Source organism: Apteryx mantelli, chromosome 27, assembly GCF_036417845.1.
Source record: "Apteryx mantelli isolate bAptMan1 chromosome 27, bAptMan1.hap1, whole genome shotgun sequence".
Taxonomy (NCBI): domain Eukaryota; kingdom Metazoa; phylum Chordata; class Aves; order Apterygiformes; family Apterygidae; genus Apteryx; species Apteryx mantelli.
This window is the reverse complement of record NC_090004.1, coordinates 8,740,307-8,755,727: the sequence shown is the minus strand read 5'-3', so window position 1 is coordinate 8,755,727 and position 15,421 is coordinate 8,740,307. Positions and strand designations below refer to the sequence as shown.

Genomic DNA, 15,421 nt, shown 5'->3' with positions numbered 1-15,421 from the left:
AGAGTTGATACGAGCAACTGTTTGCCAGGACTGTGCCTCCCTGCTCCTCTAATCGCACCAAAGTTCCTGTGCTCAGTCACGCTCTCTGAAACTTGGCTCTCCTGTCTTTCTTCCTATTATGGTCACCCTGGCCATGTCTGCAGCTGCTGCCTGCAGCCCTATAGCAGGTTACAAGTCCCCCTGTAGTAAACCTGTTTGTTTGCAAGCTGTTAGGGGCCAGCAGGCTCCTTTTGCTTGGTGGGTGTTGCATGTGGCAAGGGAAGGTTCCTGCAGTATGGTGCTTGGGTCTGCCTGTTTCTCTTGCCTCCCAAACCTCTTCTGCCCTTGACAGGCAGAAGAGAAGAGGTTGGTAAGAATCTCTTCTGGCAATTTGAAAGCCATGGGTTTTCTAACCATCTGGTAAAAGGGATTTACTTGGCTTGGGAGAAGTTTCTGATGTGTTCATATCTTACTCCTCTGCTCTTGGACTTCCTCCTTCAATTAAGTGTCTGTTTGAATCATGACAGATCCAAACTGCCCAAATGTTTTCAGTTCCTGACTTCCTGTTGAATGCAAAGAATGTGCTTAAGCCCACTGGCTTAACTAATTTTGTATACATTTTTTAAATAAGATTAACAGCTGATCTCTTGAGCAAACATTCGATTTTCATGTCAGGAATGATACAGGGTGCATCCTGCCAGCTCTGCCATTGGTTGCTGTGCTGTCCGTCCAAGATTGCCCTCTGAAGAGGGAGGATTTCGTTCAGAACCTGAAATAGTTTATTAATCCTTATAGGTGTTTAATATATTTTAACTCTAAAATCTTCCTCTCTTGCCTTTCTACATGAAATTTTTCATTTTATGATGGCATAGTATGGACTTTTAAACTTCTTTTTCTGACCCTGGTAGAATTAGCTCTCCCTGAAGAAAATAAGCTTAGAGCAAGAGCTGAGTTGCTGTTGCCTTCCTCAGGCCTCAGCCGTTCTCCTTGTCAGCCTGCGCTCTGCCCTCCCTGCCTTGGGGCTTTGACGGGTGGATGGACACAGTGATGATGGGCACCCACGGGAAGCCTGGCATTTTTCACTGTTTTTGTTTGAATGGATCGTCTGTTTCTCTTCCTCCAAACCACGTGTCTTCATGCTTAGCCCTGTGGCTATGTGGCCTTCCAGTGCTCTTGTTGCACTTGTAATAACCTCCTTCTGCCTCTCCTCTCTCCAGGCAGCTGCTGTTCGGTATGACTGGTCTCCAGGCAGTGGCCTGAGCAGGCGCCTTCCTGGCCCCCCTTCCTCCAGGCAGGTTGTGCCGCTTTCAGCAGAGCCTGCTGTGCGCACAGGTGGATGCAGCTTGCCTGGCAGCGTGGTTGTGCATGCAGGAGGAGGGCTGTGCAGCCTCGCACCTGGCCGATCCGCTCCTCTCCCGCAGGGGCAGCCCTGAGGCAGGCTGGTGGACCACAGAATAAGAACGAAGCCTTCCCTCTGTGTTGGAGAAATGACGGGCAGGGTCCTCCAGGTGTGGTTGCAGTGGGGGAGTCAAGGGAGCTGCTGAGGCTGTGCTGGGGGGGCTCCACTCCTCGCAGCACTGAGGCCCCCCCAGAGCAGCCCTTTGTCTTTACAATGTCGGAGCTGTCCATGGGGTGGTTGGGGCTGGAGCGGGAGCTTGGGAGGCGAGATCTGAGGGCAGGAAGTGACTCAGTGGAGCTGAGAACGGGCAGGTGAAGGCTTGATATAACACAGCTCCCTGACGATGCTGCGTGCAAGCTGGATCCAGCTCACTTGCCCTGATGAAACACTTGGCACCTCTCTGGCAAGCTTCCTCCAACCTCTCACCTAAAAGCAAGATCCATTTTCACGCCAGATGGGACCTTGCTCCCGCTGCATGAGGCCTGCAGCCGTTCTCACGGCTCAGGAGCAGCCTGAAGCCACCTCTGTGCCCCGGCCTGCCCGTACATGCTGCCGCGGGCTCGCTCGCCCTCAGCAGCCCAGGCAGCCGCCAGCGGCGGCTGACCCCACAGGCTGTGTCCAGAGCCATGCTGGGGACACTGGAAGTCCAGCAGAGACTAGCAATAGAGGCGGCGGCAGCACAAGGAGGTGCAAATAACCTGGTGCAGAGGAACGAACAGGCTCTTGGGAGCTAGCCATGCGCGGCCCTGGGCTGCTGCTGGCCTCAGTCCGCTCTCCAGCTGGGGGATGGCAGTAATACTGAGCGGAGCTGCAGAAACAGTGTTGGGAAAGGGGGATTGAGAGTGTTCCCGGCCTGGCTGTGATGGGCCAGAGCTGCTCCTCAGGACAAGCAGCAGCTGGTTTCCCTTTTAGGGTCGGCAATAGGCAGCAATCTTGCACAGATTCCAGGAGCTATAATGAGTCTGGAAAGCCAACAGGGAACAAAAAGTGTTATTCTCCTCTTCTGACCCTGAAGCACTTTGAGAACCTTCTTCCAAAGCCTTATCCCCTGGACAGCTTCATCCTTACATGGGGAATGCTTGCCTCTCCCTGCAAGGTTGTGCTTTCTCCTCTGCATGTTTGTTTAGGTATGAACTGCCAGTGCACAAGTTGTGCTCAGAGCAGCCCGGGGAAGATGAGAATAGACAGGAACCTGACACACAGTCAAAGGCAGGTCTATTCCTGTGTCCTGGAAAGATTAAGCATTTTCCTAGGAATAGCCATACGGGTTGCTCGAGGATCACTTCATGGAGCAGCTGGTTGTGACCTGACAACGAACAACAAACTGGTGTGAAGTTACACAAGGTTATTGGTTCACCATATAAGTGAGACCTCTGGCTGGAGGATTTCATTGTAGCAGGAATCGTCTCAAAAGGCTGATTAAACTCGTGAGTGATTGAATCTAGTGGAAAGCCTGGCCCTAGACAGTCTGTACCACCTCCTTTGCATAATAGGTCTCCAGTTTATAGACACTAAAATTAAGGTAATAATCTCCTGGGGCTGTTGCTAAGCCATCTGCCGGGTTGCTGTGGCCAGTGACACCAGCATGGTGTTACGTGCATGTTGCTCTCTGATTAGAAAGTGGACTCTGCTGCGCGTCTTTGACGGATTGCTGACCTTTCTCATGCATGAAGCTATTCTGAGCTCTGTTCCAGACTGATCAGATTTGCATCCCAGAGCACTTCAAATGTTTGTGCGGAGCTCTCGTTCCCAAAGCTGTTTGTTTTTTGGGCACAGGAGAGGAACTGGACTTCCTTTTCTCCATGAGGACAAGTATATCTGCCAAAGGGGAAGGGGAGACAGCTGGCAGGCATATGATCTGTTGTTTATTTTTGCCCGCAGACAGCCAGTGAGACAGCTGAGAGAATATCGCGAGTCCAGCTCCACCGTCCATCCCACAGGCAAGGGGCCGGCTCCAGGCAGACCTTGTCCTGTGGGGCCATGCTTATTCCGTGCTGGCTGCTGACTGTAGTGCTTGCTGTGGCCAAGAGGCATCAGCCTGCGCGTCCTGTTTAGGGGTTATGTTTTCTTCTGTTTGCCACTGAAATAATAAACCTAATGCACTTTTAGTTCAGCAGCCAGGCATGAAGCAGCGTGGCGGACTGCAGGAGCTGGGTGAGCTGCAGCAGGCAGGCGGGAGCTGCACGTGCCCCGGTGCTGCCGGCTGGGGCTGCGGGGCAGCACGGCCGGTCACTGTGCGGCACGCAGGTGCCTCCTGCCAGGCAGCAGCACGGCTCCTTGCTGCAGCCAGCCTGGCGCTAGTCGGCAGGCAGGCTGGGCTGTCAGCTGGGGCACGGTGCTGCGGGGCATCTGGGAGCTACGACCGCCCTGACGGCAGGGAAGCCTCTGAGGGTAGCGTTGCCACCCTGTGAAATGTGGTGAGAGCCTGTGAAAATGTCTCTAAACAGCAGTTCTGTAAGTGAAGAGTCTCTTTGCAGTTGCAATCCTGTCTTTTTAGGGCAACACCTTGGTTGGTAATGAAGGCGTTACCTCCATCGGCTTAGCACACATCTAATGTTCACAGGGTGGTGCAGACTGGAGAGTACGGGAACATGCTAATTAGCATGCATGGTGACTGCCTGTACTGTCTGCTAAATATGGCTCTCAGTTACAGTTTTGTTTTTTTTAATCCGTTTTAAAAATCCACCTCTTTTCTGCATGAATAGAGACAATTTCCAAGTTCCTCAGGATAATCACAGTAGGAGTTGTGGGCTATTTTCTGCTCTGTTTCTTTTGTCTCACCTTCCTCTTCTCCGTGAACTTGGTCTCCAGCAGTGCTGGGTCCTCAGGGGTGAGGATGCAGTGTTTGCTTTGGCATTGCACAGGGGTTTAACACCCCTACCCAGCATGGCATGTGAGACCAGAACAAAGAGCAAACAGATCCCTTCCTTGCAGCTTATCTAACACAAATAACCCTGAGCAAACTTCCTGGGTCTGTTCTTTATTCTCTGGAAAAGGCAGCATGGAGTCTGATTCTGTATGCTCTCGTAGCTGTCTGCCATGTGACAGCCCTGGGACTCACCATGCTGGTGGTCTGCACATCTCCCAGCCTGCCTGGACTCTTCAGCTTGGAGAGTGTGAGTTGGCTCAAACAGTGTGTAACAGCTAGACTGACTTTGGGAGAAGCTACTCAAAGAGGAGACAAATGGAACAAGGAATGCTAGGTCAGTTGTAAGGGCAGCACCAAAGGCTCTGTGTGGTTTTCATTTCCTCTTCCACAGTCGTTCTGTGTTGTGTTTCTGCAGTGAAAATGACACCAGGTGACACCTAACGGTGTTGCCCACCGTAGGCATCTGTGCGCTGCAGCATGACTGCTGTGTGCCAGCCTGTGACTTATGCCAGTGCAGGGATTAGCAGGAGTGCCCTGGTAAGCACTTCAGTGCAAGCTGGCCTTGGCCATGGAGGGAGAAGGGGATTGGCACTGACAGGAAGAAGAATGACAAACAACATTTGAGATTGAAATATTCCTGTCTTGACTTTTTTTTTTTGACCTATTCTTGTTTTTGCTCACAGTGATAGCTCAGTTGCCACAGCAGAACAGGGTTGAATTTGGCAAATGCACAGTGTTCTGGCCCAGGAGCGCTTCTTATGGAGCAGCTTCACACTGCTCCACAGCGCTCTTGCATTCGGTGTCTGGCATGGGGTCTGCAGGAGGGCATGTGTTGGGGTCGGGGACAGCACGCTCTCAGGGCAGCAACACCTGTCCCTGCAGGGCTGTCCGTGAGTTGGAGGCATGCGAGCCCTTCACGGGTTTATCCAGACCACCTCCTTCCCCCGTGATGCTGCCAAGGGCCGTCCCGTGCTTTTGAGCATGGGAACTGAGACCTGTGGAGGGACAGTGTCTTGGCCTGGGTCAACAGTTCCCAGGAGGCTGGGATCTGAGTCCATGTCACTAGGAAGATCCAAGGCTTTTCCCATAAAGTTTTTCCTTCTTTAGTGTTTTCTAATGTCCTCTGACCCCTTATTATACAGCTAGAGAGGTAAAGCACAGCTCATCAAGCGACACGGTAGCTCCTGCTTGGGCAATATCGCAGCTGCCAGGGTATGAGTGCTTTCTGGAGGCCCTTTTATTACAGACACACCTTGGAAAGTTCCTCTCCTCAACAGGACGGGGAGGAGGAGGAGGAGGGTTTTTAATTTGGTTTCACTCTTTGCCAGAGAGAAAGGTCCCGGATGGCCTCAGGAAGCAAAGGCAAGTGAGGCGCAGAGGAGAGAGGCTGGGCGGGAGCAGCGGGCCAGGGGCCGGTGGGCACTGCGGGGAGAGTCTGCCACCATGGCCGTGCCATGCTGCAGGCGTGCCGGGGCCGGGCGGCAGGGAGCCGGCACACAGACAGGAGCGGCAGGCCCCGTCATCGCCCTGGCCCTGGCACCCAGTAGCTTCTCTGTGTCGCAGCTCAGAGCACCCGCCTCGCGTCCAGCCAGGGACCCCGGCCTCACCGCCCGCTGCAGCAAGCGTGCTGCAGCTGCTTCACTCCGGAGCAAGGCTCGGCAGAGCTGTAGCTCCAGCCCCGCGGCGGTGTGCAGCCGGCGCTCTTCTCAGCCGCCCTTGTCCCACCGCCCCGTGCCAGCCCGCTGTGAGCTGTGCCCAGAGGGCAGGAGGGGCCAGAAGGGCAGGCATGGGCTGGAGGGAAGCAGCTGGTTAATGGGATCGTCTGAAAGGGGACTTTGTTCCCAGCCTGTTGGTCACGTAGCCATGCAGGAACACTAGATTTATTCACCAGCAGCCCTGTCTCGGCGCTTGCCAGGCTTGACAACAGCTGGGAGCTGTATAGCCAGACCAAGAATAGTGCTGGTGAGCTTGCTGCGGTGAGTCAGAGCTGTCCGTATCAGCTCCTGCCTGTGGACTGCCTTCCAGCATAAGAAAAATGACCTGCTGCAGCTGGCAGACCATGAGGAGGGAGGCGCAGAAGGTGGCAGTGAGCTCCTTGCCCCATTAAGCACCAAATTGTAGATTGTGCCATAACAGCTCTTTCTGAAGTGGGTGGTTTCATGAAGAAAACTGCAGAGTGTGGCTCTCTGCAGCCGACTGCTTAGATGTAATTCCATGGGCTTGTCTACACTTGACAGCAAGTTGGTATTAAAGAAGGGTGTGAATTTGCAAGTGAAGAATTCCATATTTAGGAATAAGCAGGTTAAATTGAACAGAAGGAAGATGCTTTTATTCTGGAATTAATGTTTGAGATGAAGTGAAATAGTTTGTCTGAAATATCTCCACAAGCCTCCTATCTTGCAGGGAGGTGGGGGCAATGAGACATGTCTGATGTCCTGCGTGCAAAACCAGAACACTCTGTTGCATGTAAAGCGCACACCCTCCCCCAAACTTTCTCCCTCAAGAATGTTTGTAGTTGGAGCTACATGTGCAGAGAGATTTGCTGGGATGTAGCTTCGTAGCTGGGCATAGCATGGGGTGCCTGATTTCTGCTTCCCTGTGGAGCAGCTGCTTTAAAGTTCTGGAGAAGTTCCAGAATATGAGATGCTGAAAACTAGATCAGGCAAAGCACTGGCTCGCATGCTGTCAGGAAGAATTCTGCCGTCGGTCCAGGGGGCATGCTGGCAGCTGAGTTTGGGTGTGGGAAGGGGTTATTGTTAGACTGATTGCCCTCAAGTTGGCTGTCCCTCCTGTGCGGCAGTGGGTGCGCACCCACGTGGACCTGTTTTGGGTGCTAAATCAAAACTTTTCATGCAAAAAGATTTTCTTTCTTTTGGTCATAATTCACCCTTTGTTTCGCAGCAAGGAGACAGACAGTAAGAAGTTCATTTGCATACTTACGTGTCTAGGTTTCTCTGAGCGATGGCTATTGGTGCTCCAATCGTTGTACTCAAGTATAAATCTGAAGATTCGTCACAGGCCCTGAATGCATGCAGCAATTTCTGGAAGTGCATGCAGCCAAGGAACAGATGCTGCAGCTCGGGTCTCTGTCCTGTCCTGATGGTGGCCACTGACTGGCCCAGTGCCATACAGTGCAGTCCTTGGCAGGGATTTGTGGACCTTGCCCTCCGGAGATGGCAGGGCTGTGCAGGGGACATCTCGGGCAGTGTAAGCTGATACTGACCCAGCATCTCTGTTGATCTCTTAGCAGGTGAAGGAGGCCCTCAGACTGGCACCATGACAGAGTGCTTTGACTGCGACAACTGCAAGGAGTCCTTGTATGGGCGCAAGTACATCCAGATGGACAATGGCCCATACTGCATCCCCTGCTACGATGCCCACTTTGCCAACACTTGTGACGAGTGCAAAGAGCTGATCGGCCATGATTGCAGAGTGAGTATGGGACCCTGTGGCCAGCAGGCCTGTCCCCTAGGCCATTCAGTCCCCTGTCCTCCTCATCTCCTGCTGTCTTCCCCAGGAACTGTACTATGAGGATCGCCATTACCACGAGCATTGCTTTCGTTGCTTCCGCTGTGACCGCTCTCTGGCTGACGAGCCATTCACCTGCCAGGGCGAGGAGCTGCTGTGCAATGACTGCTACTGCAGCGAGTTCTCCTCAAAGTGCATTGCATGTGAGAAGACAGTCATGCCAGGTAGGAGTGTGCAGAGCCAAGCGTTGCAGTTGATCCTAGTCCCAGCAGTGCCACCTGGGGTGGCAGGGTTCAATGCAGGGCGCAGCAAGCAAGACAGCTGAGCTTCTGCCCTCTGCCCCATCGTACTGCACGGAGCAGTCTGGGCACTTTGCTTTTCTGGCAAGACAGCAGGATCCTGAGCTGCGATTACCACAGCAGCCCTGTGTATGTTCCCCTCTTTTGTGGGGAAGTGAGTTGGGGAGGAGATAACAAAGGGCTTCCTGGGTATTTTCTGATGTGTGCTGATGAGAGGGAATGACTGAAGGCGTGTGAGCTTTCCGGAGACGGCCTGAGGCAAAGGCGTGTCTTTGCCTGGCCTTTCATGCACCATCTTCAGCTGTAGGTTACCGCAGGCTTCTCAGCCACAGCCTGTGTGCTGGGGGCATGTTCCTGCAGCCCTCCCCATGCTGTTGCAGGGGTGGGCCCGGCCCCCGCCTCCAGCTCTCTGTGGTGCCCTTGCTCTGCTGTGTCACTCGGTCACTGGGTGGGCAGGCGAAGAGCCTGGTGTGCAGGACTGCGCAGCCTCCTCGTGTCCCGGGTGTGTGATTTGTGCTGCACTCTCATGTCACACTGAAAATGACTTTCTCTGCAGGATCCCGCAAGCTGGAATACAATGGACAAACCTGGCATGAACATTGCTTCATATGTAGCAGCTGCCAGCAGCCCATTGGGTCACGATCCTTCATCCCAGACAAGGAGGATTATTACTGTGTTCCCTGTTATGAGAGCAAGTTTGCTCCTCGCTGTACTCGTTGCAAAAAGGTATGTATGGCCTGACAGCCCAAAGGCCCTGAGTTCTCTGATCCAGGGATGTGTTTCCCCACTCCTGCCATGAAAGGCTGCTGTAAATGTGCTGGGGGTTGGTTCCTGTGTTGTTCTGCACCACGTCTTAACTAGAAGGGGAGAGCAGAGGACCTCCTGCATGACCCCACTGCTATCCACAGTCAGTAGTGTGGGCTCAGCCTCAGCAGGAGCAAGGTTTGGATGCCAGCACCCCTGCTAACTGCTGTTCATGTGCTGCTGCCTCCTTCCCGCAGTGCCCGTGTGTCACCAGTGCACTCTTTCTTCCCACAGTCCCTGACCAAGGGAGGAGTGACTTACCGGGACGAGCCCTGGCACAAGGAGTGTTTTGTCTGCACGGGCTGCAAGACGCCCCTGGCTGGCCAGCAGTTCACCTCCCAGGATGACAACCCCTACTGCATTAAGTGCTTTGGGAACCTCTATGCCAAGAAGTGCAGTGCCTGCACAAAGCCCATCACAGGTGAGCATGCAGAACGGCCCTGGTTATGGGGCGCTTCCCTCTGAGCAGGATGTCACTTACCTGCCCTAATTGCCCTCTGGAGTTCACATGTGACCCAGGCCCATGGGGTGCTCACATAGGTCTCCACTGTGCAGGCTTGCTAGTGTGTCACTAGGCACTTCAGGCTACCCTGGGACACGTGCTGGTGAGCGAAAGGTGCTCTCAGACACGTTCCCCAGGGAAACAACGGCAGCTGCTTGCTGAGGGACCCTGCGAGAAAGGATTGCTCTGTTGTAGTGATCCTAGGGCTGCTTGTGTTCCTTCATCTACATATTTAAAGCTGTGAACTGTGGCCCCTTGGGGGGAGTTCCCTCTCCCCTGGTGTGCAGGGGTAAATGTTTCCAAGATGAGCCCTCGCAGTGTGATCTTGTGTCTCTAGCCTGCCTTGTTTGGAGCTGGTTGCCGCATTACAGGTCCTGTAGAAAGAGCCCTGACAAGCAGGGAAAATCAGGGGCTTCCCACTGTGGCTGGAGCAGCGGCTGTGCTTCAGGGGAGTCTGGACCTGCCAGACCTGCCATGAATGGGGGAAGCGGGGCTCGCTCTTCTGCAGAAACCCCTGAGAGTGTCTGGCCTTGTGCCTGTCCTCAACCACTTGACCTTTTCCTTTGCGACTCCTCTCTTGCTCCTGAGAAGGCAGACGGAGCCATGAATCAGCTGGTGACTCAGATGGTGACTCCAGCTGGGGACAGAGCAGCTTGAGGGCACCCTTCTTCCTGTCTGGTGCTTGCCAGTGTGTCGCCGTCCTGGGAAAACGGGGGTCACAGCCCACATGTCTAACCGCTGCCTGGCTGGGGAGGAAGTTGCCCCTGGGGCCTCTGCGGGAGCTGGGGCATGGCTGATGGCAGGAGGGCTTTTCCCAGAGTTCTGTTAGCATTTGCCTTGGAAGGGGCTGCTCCAGGCATCCCTGCTGGGAGTTCCTGCCAGCCCAGTCATCTGTCACAGTCACTCGCGGTGACGGTGCAGCTTTGCTCTGTGCTCCTCTCTGGGCAGGAAGTGGTGGTTCTGACCTGGGGATCTCAACCCTGCAGAATTCCAGTGTGAAATCATTTTGTTCCTCCTCATGCCTCATGCAGAGTGGGAATGCCTGTGTCAGATGTATTTAATACAGTGGGATGTTTGGGTGCTGCAGTGCAGGGATGTGTGTGAACACCTGACTTGGAGAAAAGCAGGCCAAGACTCATTTGTGTGCAGGAATCTTGTCCTAGTTTCTCCAGCAGTTTTAACCCTGCGCTCTGTCCCTCCTGTAGGCTTTGGTGGTGGAAAATATGTCTCCTTTGAGGACCGTCACTGGCACCATAATTGCTTTAACTGTGCCCGCTGCAAGACCTCACTGGTTGGGAAAGGCTTTATCCCTGACAACGATGAGATCCTCTGCCGCGACTGCAGCAATGACCTATGAGCCTCCAAGGATGCCGTGGGGCAGGGGCTTTCTCTATTCTTCAGAGTCTTTGTGCCAAATATCCCCAACAGCATTTCGGGGGCAGAGCACAAGGCACAGGAGATGAGGGTTGACCCCGAACCGCGGTGTGTTCAGGAGGTTCCTGTGCCCCTCCCTGAAGGCTAGAGTATGCTATGCTAAGGCTCTGTGCAGAGCCAAAGCTAAATAAAAGTTGAAAAAGGAGCTTTAAGATCCCCCATTATTTAGTCTTTCCTTCTGCTTCCTGTCTGATTGGGCACTAGCTGAGCCCAGGGCCCCCAGCTGAGCAAAGGGCAGGCAGCAGTGGCTTCAGCGTTGGTCTGTTGGATCTGCACGCTGGCAGCATGTATTCACTCCTCTTTTGCACAGTGCTGATTTTTCTGTTTTCCCTGTGTGCTCCCTTTGCTCTGTGTGATCAAGGCAGCAGCTCCTGGACCATGCAGCTTGGCCTTGCCAGCCTGTGTAGTGGATGGCTTTGCAGCACCTTTTCTGTACGCATGGTTTGGCCTGTGGCATTGCATGACCTGGGCCTGAAAGGTTCTCCCTGCCCCATTTGGGAGGTCTGGGGACACCATGCTGGAGCATGGCCAGAAGAGCATGCATCATGCCAGATGGAAAACAACCCCAGTTTCTCTAGCCACCTCACCTTTTCTGGGCCCAGGCCCTTTGCTCTGCATGTCTCCATGGAAATGCTCTCGCTCAGATGTCGAAAAGGACCTCAGACCGCCAGCAGGCATGGAGCACTCCAGCCTTGCCACCTTTCTGCCCCATTCCCATCCTCCTGTCTGTGCTGTCATCTCCCCCCAGCCACCTCTGTTCTGTTCAGCCCCGAAGCTGCGTTGCAGCTGTTTGCACATGTGGCCATGTTTGCAGCTACCTGAGCTAGAGCTGGTGATGCTGTGTGAGATACTTCTAGCAAAACAGCGGAGAAGGGTGTTTGGAGGCTGTTGGAGCACTTGGGGTTTTATTCCTGCTTGTTCCCTCTCACGGGGAACTGCAGAATAAGGACCACCTTGCTGAGCCCAGCCAGCAGTGACACAAATATCACCAAAGACATTTCATTAATTTTGGGGAGGGGAGAGTTGTCTGCAGGCTGCTGCAGTGCTTGGTGGCCACTGGGGCGGTTGGAGAGAGGAGGGCCTGAGGGAGAGCAGGAGCTCTGCGGCACAGCGAGCTGCCGAAGGTCAACCGGGGGCCTGAGCCAGGGTGTCCCCTGGCCTGCTCCTGCCGGGGCCTAGCGCTCCCACCCAGTGCAGCCCGCAGAGTAAGGGGCTCCCCGGCCCCACTCGTCCCCAATGTGTGTCCCAAACAAGAAGCAAAGCAAGGTGGCATCTGGACTCCCCTGGGGAGGAGCTTTGTGTCTCCTAAGTCCCTGCTTTGGCCCTAACTGTGCAAAATAGCACCCAGGCTGCTGAGCTCTCCCAGTCTCACGTGAGGGCTTGTGCTATCCTTGCCCACGGTTGAGCTGGCCCCGGGGCCCCTCTGGGGACTCGTGCTTGCCTTGCCTCAGTGTTGCCCTTGCTCTATCTTGCTTGGGGCACTTGTGCCAACCCTGCTTTCCTGCTTAGCCACATGCTTTTCTCAATGCATCTTGTGTTTCTTTTTTCCCTTTTGTACTCTCTTGTCATGAATATCTGTCATTTTGTAACCAAACTGTGGGATGAAGGGGCTAGCCCCCCGTCACAGGATTCATTACGAATGGGAAATGTTATGCATGTTGAAGAGTTAATAATTCTGTATTCAGATCCTTATTGAACCCTCGTTTGAAAGCTTTGATGCAGGCAAATCAGAGTTTGTGTGTTCGCTATTCTAAGGAGCTTCGAGCAGTCTCTAGAAGGAAGTGTCCTAAACCTCAGCCTCCTGTATGTTTCTTAAGGCTTTATATAATAAACCGTTTTAGTGACACTTGCTTTCATGTGTTTCTCGGGCAGCAGGGCAGAGTGCTGCCTGCATGGGTCTTACAGCCCTGTGCTCAGCCTTGTCCTTGAAAAGCAGAGGTGGTTCATGGCTCCCTGCAGGTATCTCCCCTAACTCCACACTGGGGACTGGCTGGTGTCCCCTGTGCTCACGCCTCCCCCTTCCCAGTCCACGTGCAGGCTCTCGGGAGGAGGTTTGGGTGGGATGTTGCTGTAGTCTCCGGCTGGGGTAGCAGTAGGCTCCTTCTGGCAGCCTTCGCTGCAGCACTGTGTGCTCATTGCTCGCTTTTATCAGCTGGGGACCCATTTATTCCCCTAACATCTGCAACTATTTTCCGCAGATTCCTTTACGTTTACTAACAGCTGCATGACTTCCTCTGGGCTTGCCTGCCTGGGGCCCCCTGCACCCGGCTCCGGCTCCCCCTCCCCCTTGGCGTGGTGGCATCGCTCCCGTGGGAGCTGCTGCCACCATCCCGATGGATGCGGCTGCGAAGCTCATGCCGGACCGCGGTGCTGGCTCTGGGCATGCACGTTCCTGGCTCGTTCAAAGGCTCCTGCAAACGTTAGCACCGGCAGCTAAAGGGTTTTTCCATAAGATTTTGTTGCTGTTGCTGCCCTGTGACCTGCGCTGGGCTCTGTTTTTGCTGCTGCTAGGCCTCAAGCAATGAGCAAGCAGCTCTGGCCCTGGAGGTTTCCAGCAGAGTCTGTCCTCCAGCAGCAGCACCACAACTCCTTGTTTCTGCAGTGCTGTTTCCAGGGATTAACCACAAAAGGTTTCTGTACAAAGGGCCCCCGGGCTCCTCTTTCAGTCAGCCTCAAGAGCCTCACGTTTTTAGCCAAAAAAGGAAATGACCCAGCTGCACGTAGCACTGGAACATCTGGATTTTATCCCTGTCATGAATGGGTCATGGATATGCACGGCCCAGTGCCTGATTTGCAGGAGGGGGAGGGTGATGTCATGCACAAACATCCCCTGAGATTCCCGGAGTGTGGGTCGAAAACAGTCATGAAAATATCATTAAGCACAGGCTAACGGTGGGGCAGGGGGCAGCAGGGCTGGGCCAGCTGCGGGGGTGGTGGGGAAGGGGAGTGCTGAGCCCAGGGCTGGAGCCCCTCTCACGCCAGCCAAATGCCCCCGAGCTGCAGCGGTGCCCCTGCGTGTGGGCTGGCGCCGCCAGCCGATGGGGCTCAGCCTCAGCCCCAGGCTGCGTGTGCCTGGGACGTGGGTGGCAGGAAGGGGCAGCAGGGCAGAGCCCAGGACGTGGGTGGCAGGAACGGGCAGCGGGGCAGAGCCCGGGACGCAGGCAGGAGGAAGGGGCAGTGGGGCAGAGCCCAGGATGCGTTCCCAGGACACCCATGGGGCGCAGCCTCCCAGCGACCACAGCCCCATCTCCGCAGCGGGGAAATGGCAGAGAGCGATCCCCGCTGGCAGGGACGGCCCTGGGCGCTTAGCAAGGGTCAAGGGCAAAGCAGCTTTGCTCCTATCACCCCACTTTTCCTTCCAGGAAGCTGGTGCTGCCTCCCTCCACCAGCCGCAGGCAGGGAGGTTGCTGCAGACCAGTGTGCTGAAGTTCGGCAGTGGCCACGCTCCCCAGACAGGGAAAACCATGTCCCGGAGCAGGACGTCTCCCCAGCGCGGCCCAGAGGAGCTGCTGGTGGCTGGCAGGAAGGGAGCTTGCGCAGCGGCCGGTCTTCTCCCACCTTGACAAAATAAAGAGGCTGGATGGGACACTGCCAGATTTCAGCTCCTTGCTTTTCCCAGGATGAAGTCTCATGCAAAGGGAAATGGAAGAACACTAAGTTCAGGCTCTTATCTCTGCTTTTATTTTTAGACAGGCATTCATGAGGAAAGAATGACGTACTTAGAGGCAGCCTGTAGTGCAGGAGAGTAATTAAAGACAATATTCTCACCTTCAGTATCATCCTCTTCTCAGTGAATTGGCTGTTCCCAGGGCAGGATCATGTTTGTCTGCCATAATTATGCCCAATTTTTTTGTTGCTGCTTTTGGCTTAAAGTAATTTAGTATGCATGGTAGAAAGATATCAATAATTTATTTGTGAGTTAAAATTTAATTACGTCTTTGTATTTGGCAAAGTGGGGGCAAAGCCCTGGCATGATCTCTCCTTGGCATTACGGGTGGGTGTGAAGAAGGTAATTAACGTCCAAGCGAGAGTGGCAGGAGCTGGCTTCCACCCGTTGCGTCACTCACACTGCTGAAACCGGCCAGGCTTCTGGGCTGCAGTGTCTCGGTGGAGAGCGGACGTGGTCTTTGCATTCAGCAGTAATCGGACAACAAATGTCCGCATTGCCCGGGTGCCAAGAGCCACCGCTGTGACCACACGAGAGCGAGGATTGCGCGTGGGGCTGTGGGTGTTCGCTCCTTCCATGCCTGCCCCAGCTGGGACGGCGATCCGTGACTGCATACCACTGCTGCAGCCTGCAAAGCGCCCAGCCAGGCATGTGCACGGGCGCCGAGGGCTGTTCCCCAGCTGCGTGGGCTCGGGATGCCTGGGGTGGGCACCGACTGCGGGGCTCAGGCCACCATGCAGGGGCTGTGCTGCTGCGCAGGTGCTGACGACACTGTGTGGTGCCGAGCCTGGGTGCTCCTGCGCCGCTCCGGGCTCAGCCTTTGCCTCAATTTCAGGAGCTGCATGCTACTGCTAGCAACTGCCTATGGGCCTAGAGCCGGGGTCTCTGCCCGGTGCCGAGGCCTGGAACGACCCTGCCTGCTCTGCCTCCTGGGGCGCCGGAGCCTCCCAGCGGGACCAGGCGGCCGCCGGAGTCGCTGCACGCTGCCGCCTGGCTCCGG

At 54.9% G+C, this 15,421-nt stretch overlaps 1 protein-coding gene across 6 annotated transcripts in view; it reads left to right on the top strand.

Moving 5' to 3' along the window:
• Positions 1-12,600, top strand: part of FHL3 (four and a half LIM domains 3) — a 31,749-nt gene extending 19,149 nt beyond the window's left edge. For 2 of the 6 annotated variants that reach the window (XM_067311584.1, XM_067311583.1), the window contains exons 2-6: positions 7,498-7,679; positions 7,765-7,939; positions 8,571-8,740; positions 9,053-9,239; positions 10,526-12,600. In XM_067311584.1, coding sequence (XP_067167685.1) covers positions 7,524-7,679; positions 7,765-7,939; positions 8,571-8,740; positions 9,053-9,239; positions 10,526-10,677 — 840 coding nt within the window. In that variant the 5' untranslated portion in view covers positions 7,498-7,523 and the 3' untranslated portion in view covers positions 10,678-12,600. Of the gene's footprint in view, positions 1-4,547; positions 4,582-5,575; positions 5,610-7,494; positions 7,680-7,764; positions 7,940-8,570; positions 8,741-9,052; positions 9,240-10,525 lie in introns of those variants that run through there. The other 4 variants (XM_067311582.1, XM_067311581.1, XM_067311580.1 and 1 more) reach the window with 3 other exon arrangements.
• Positions 12,601-15,421: the final 2,821 nt, after the last annotated feature.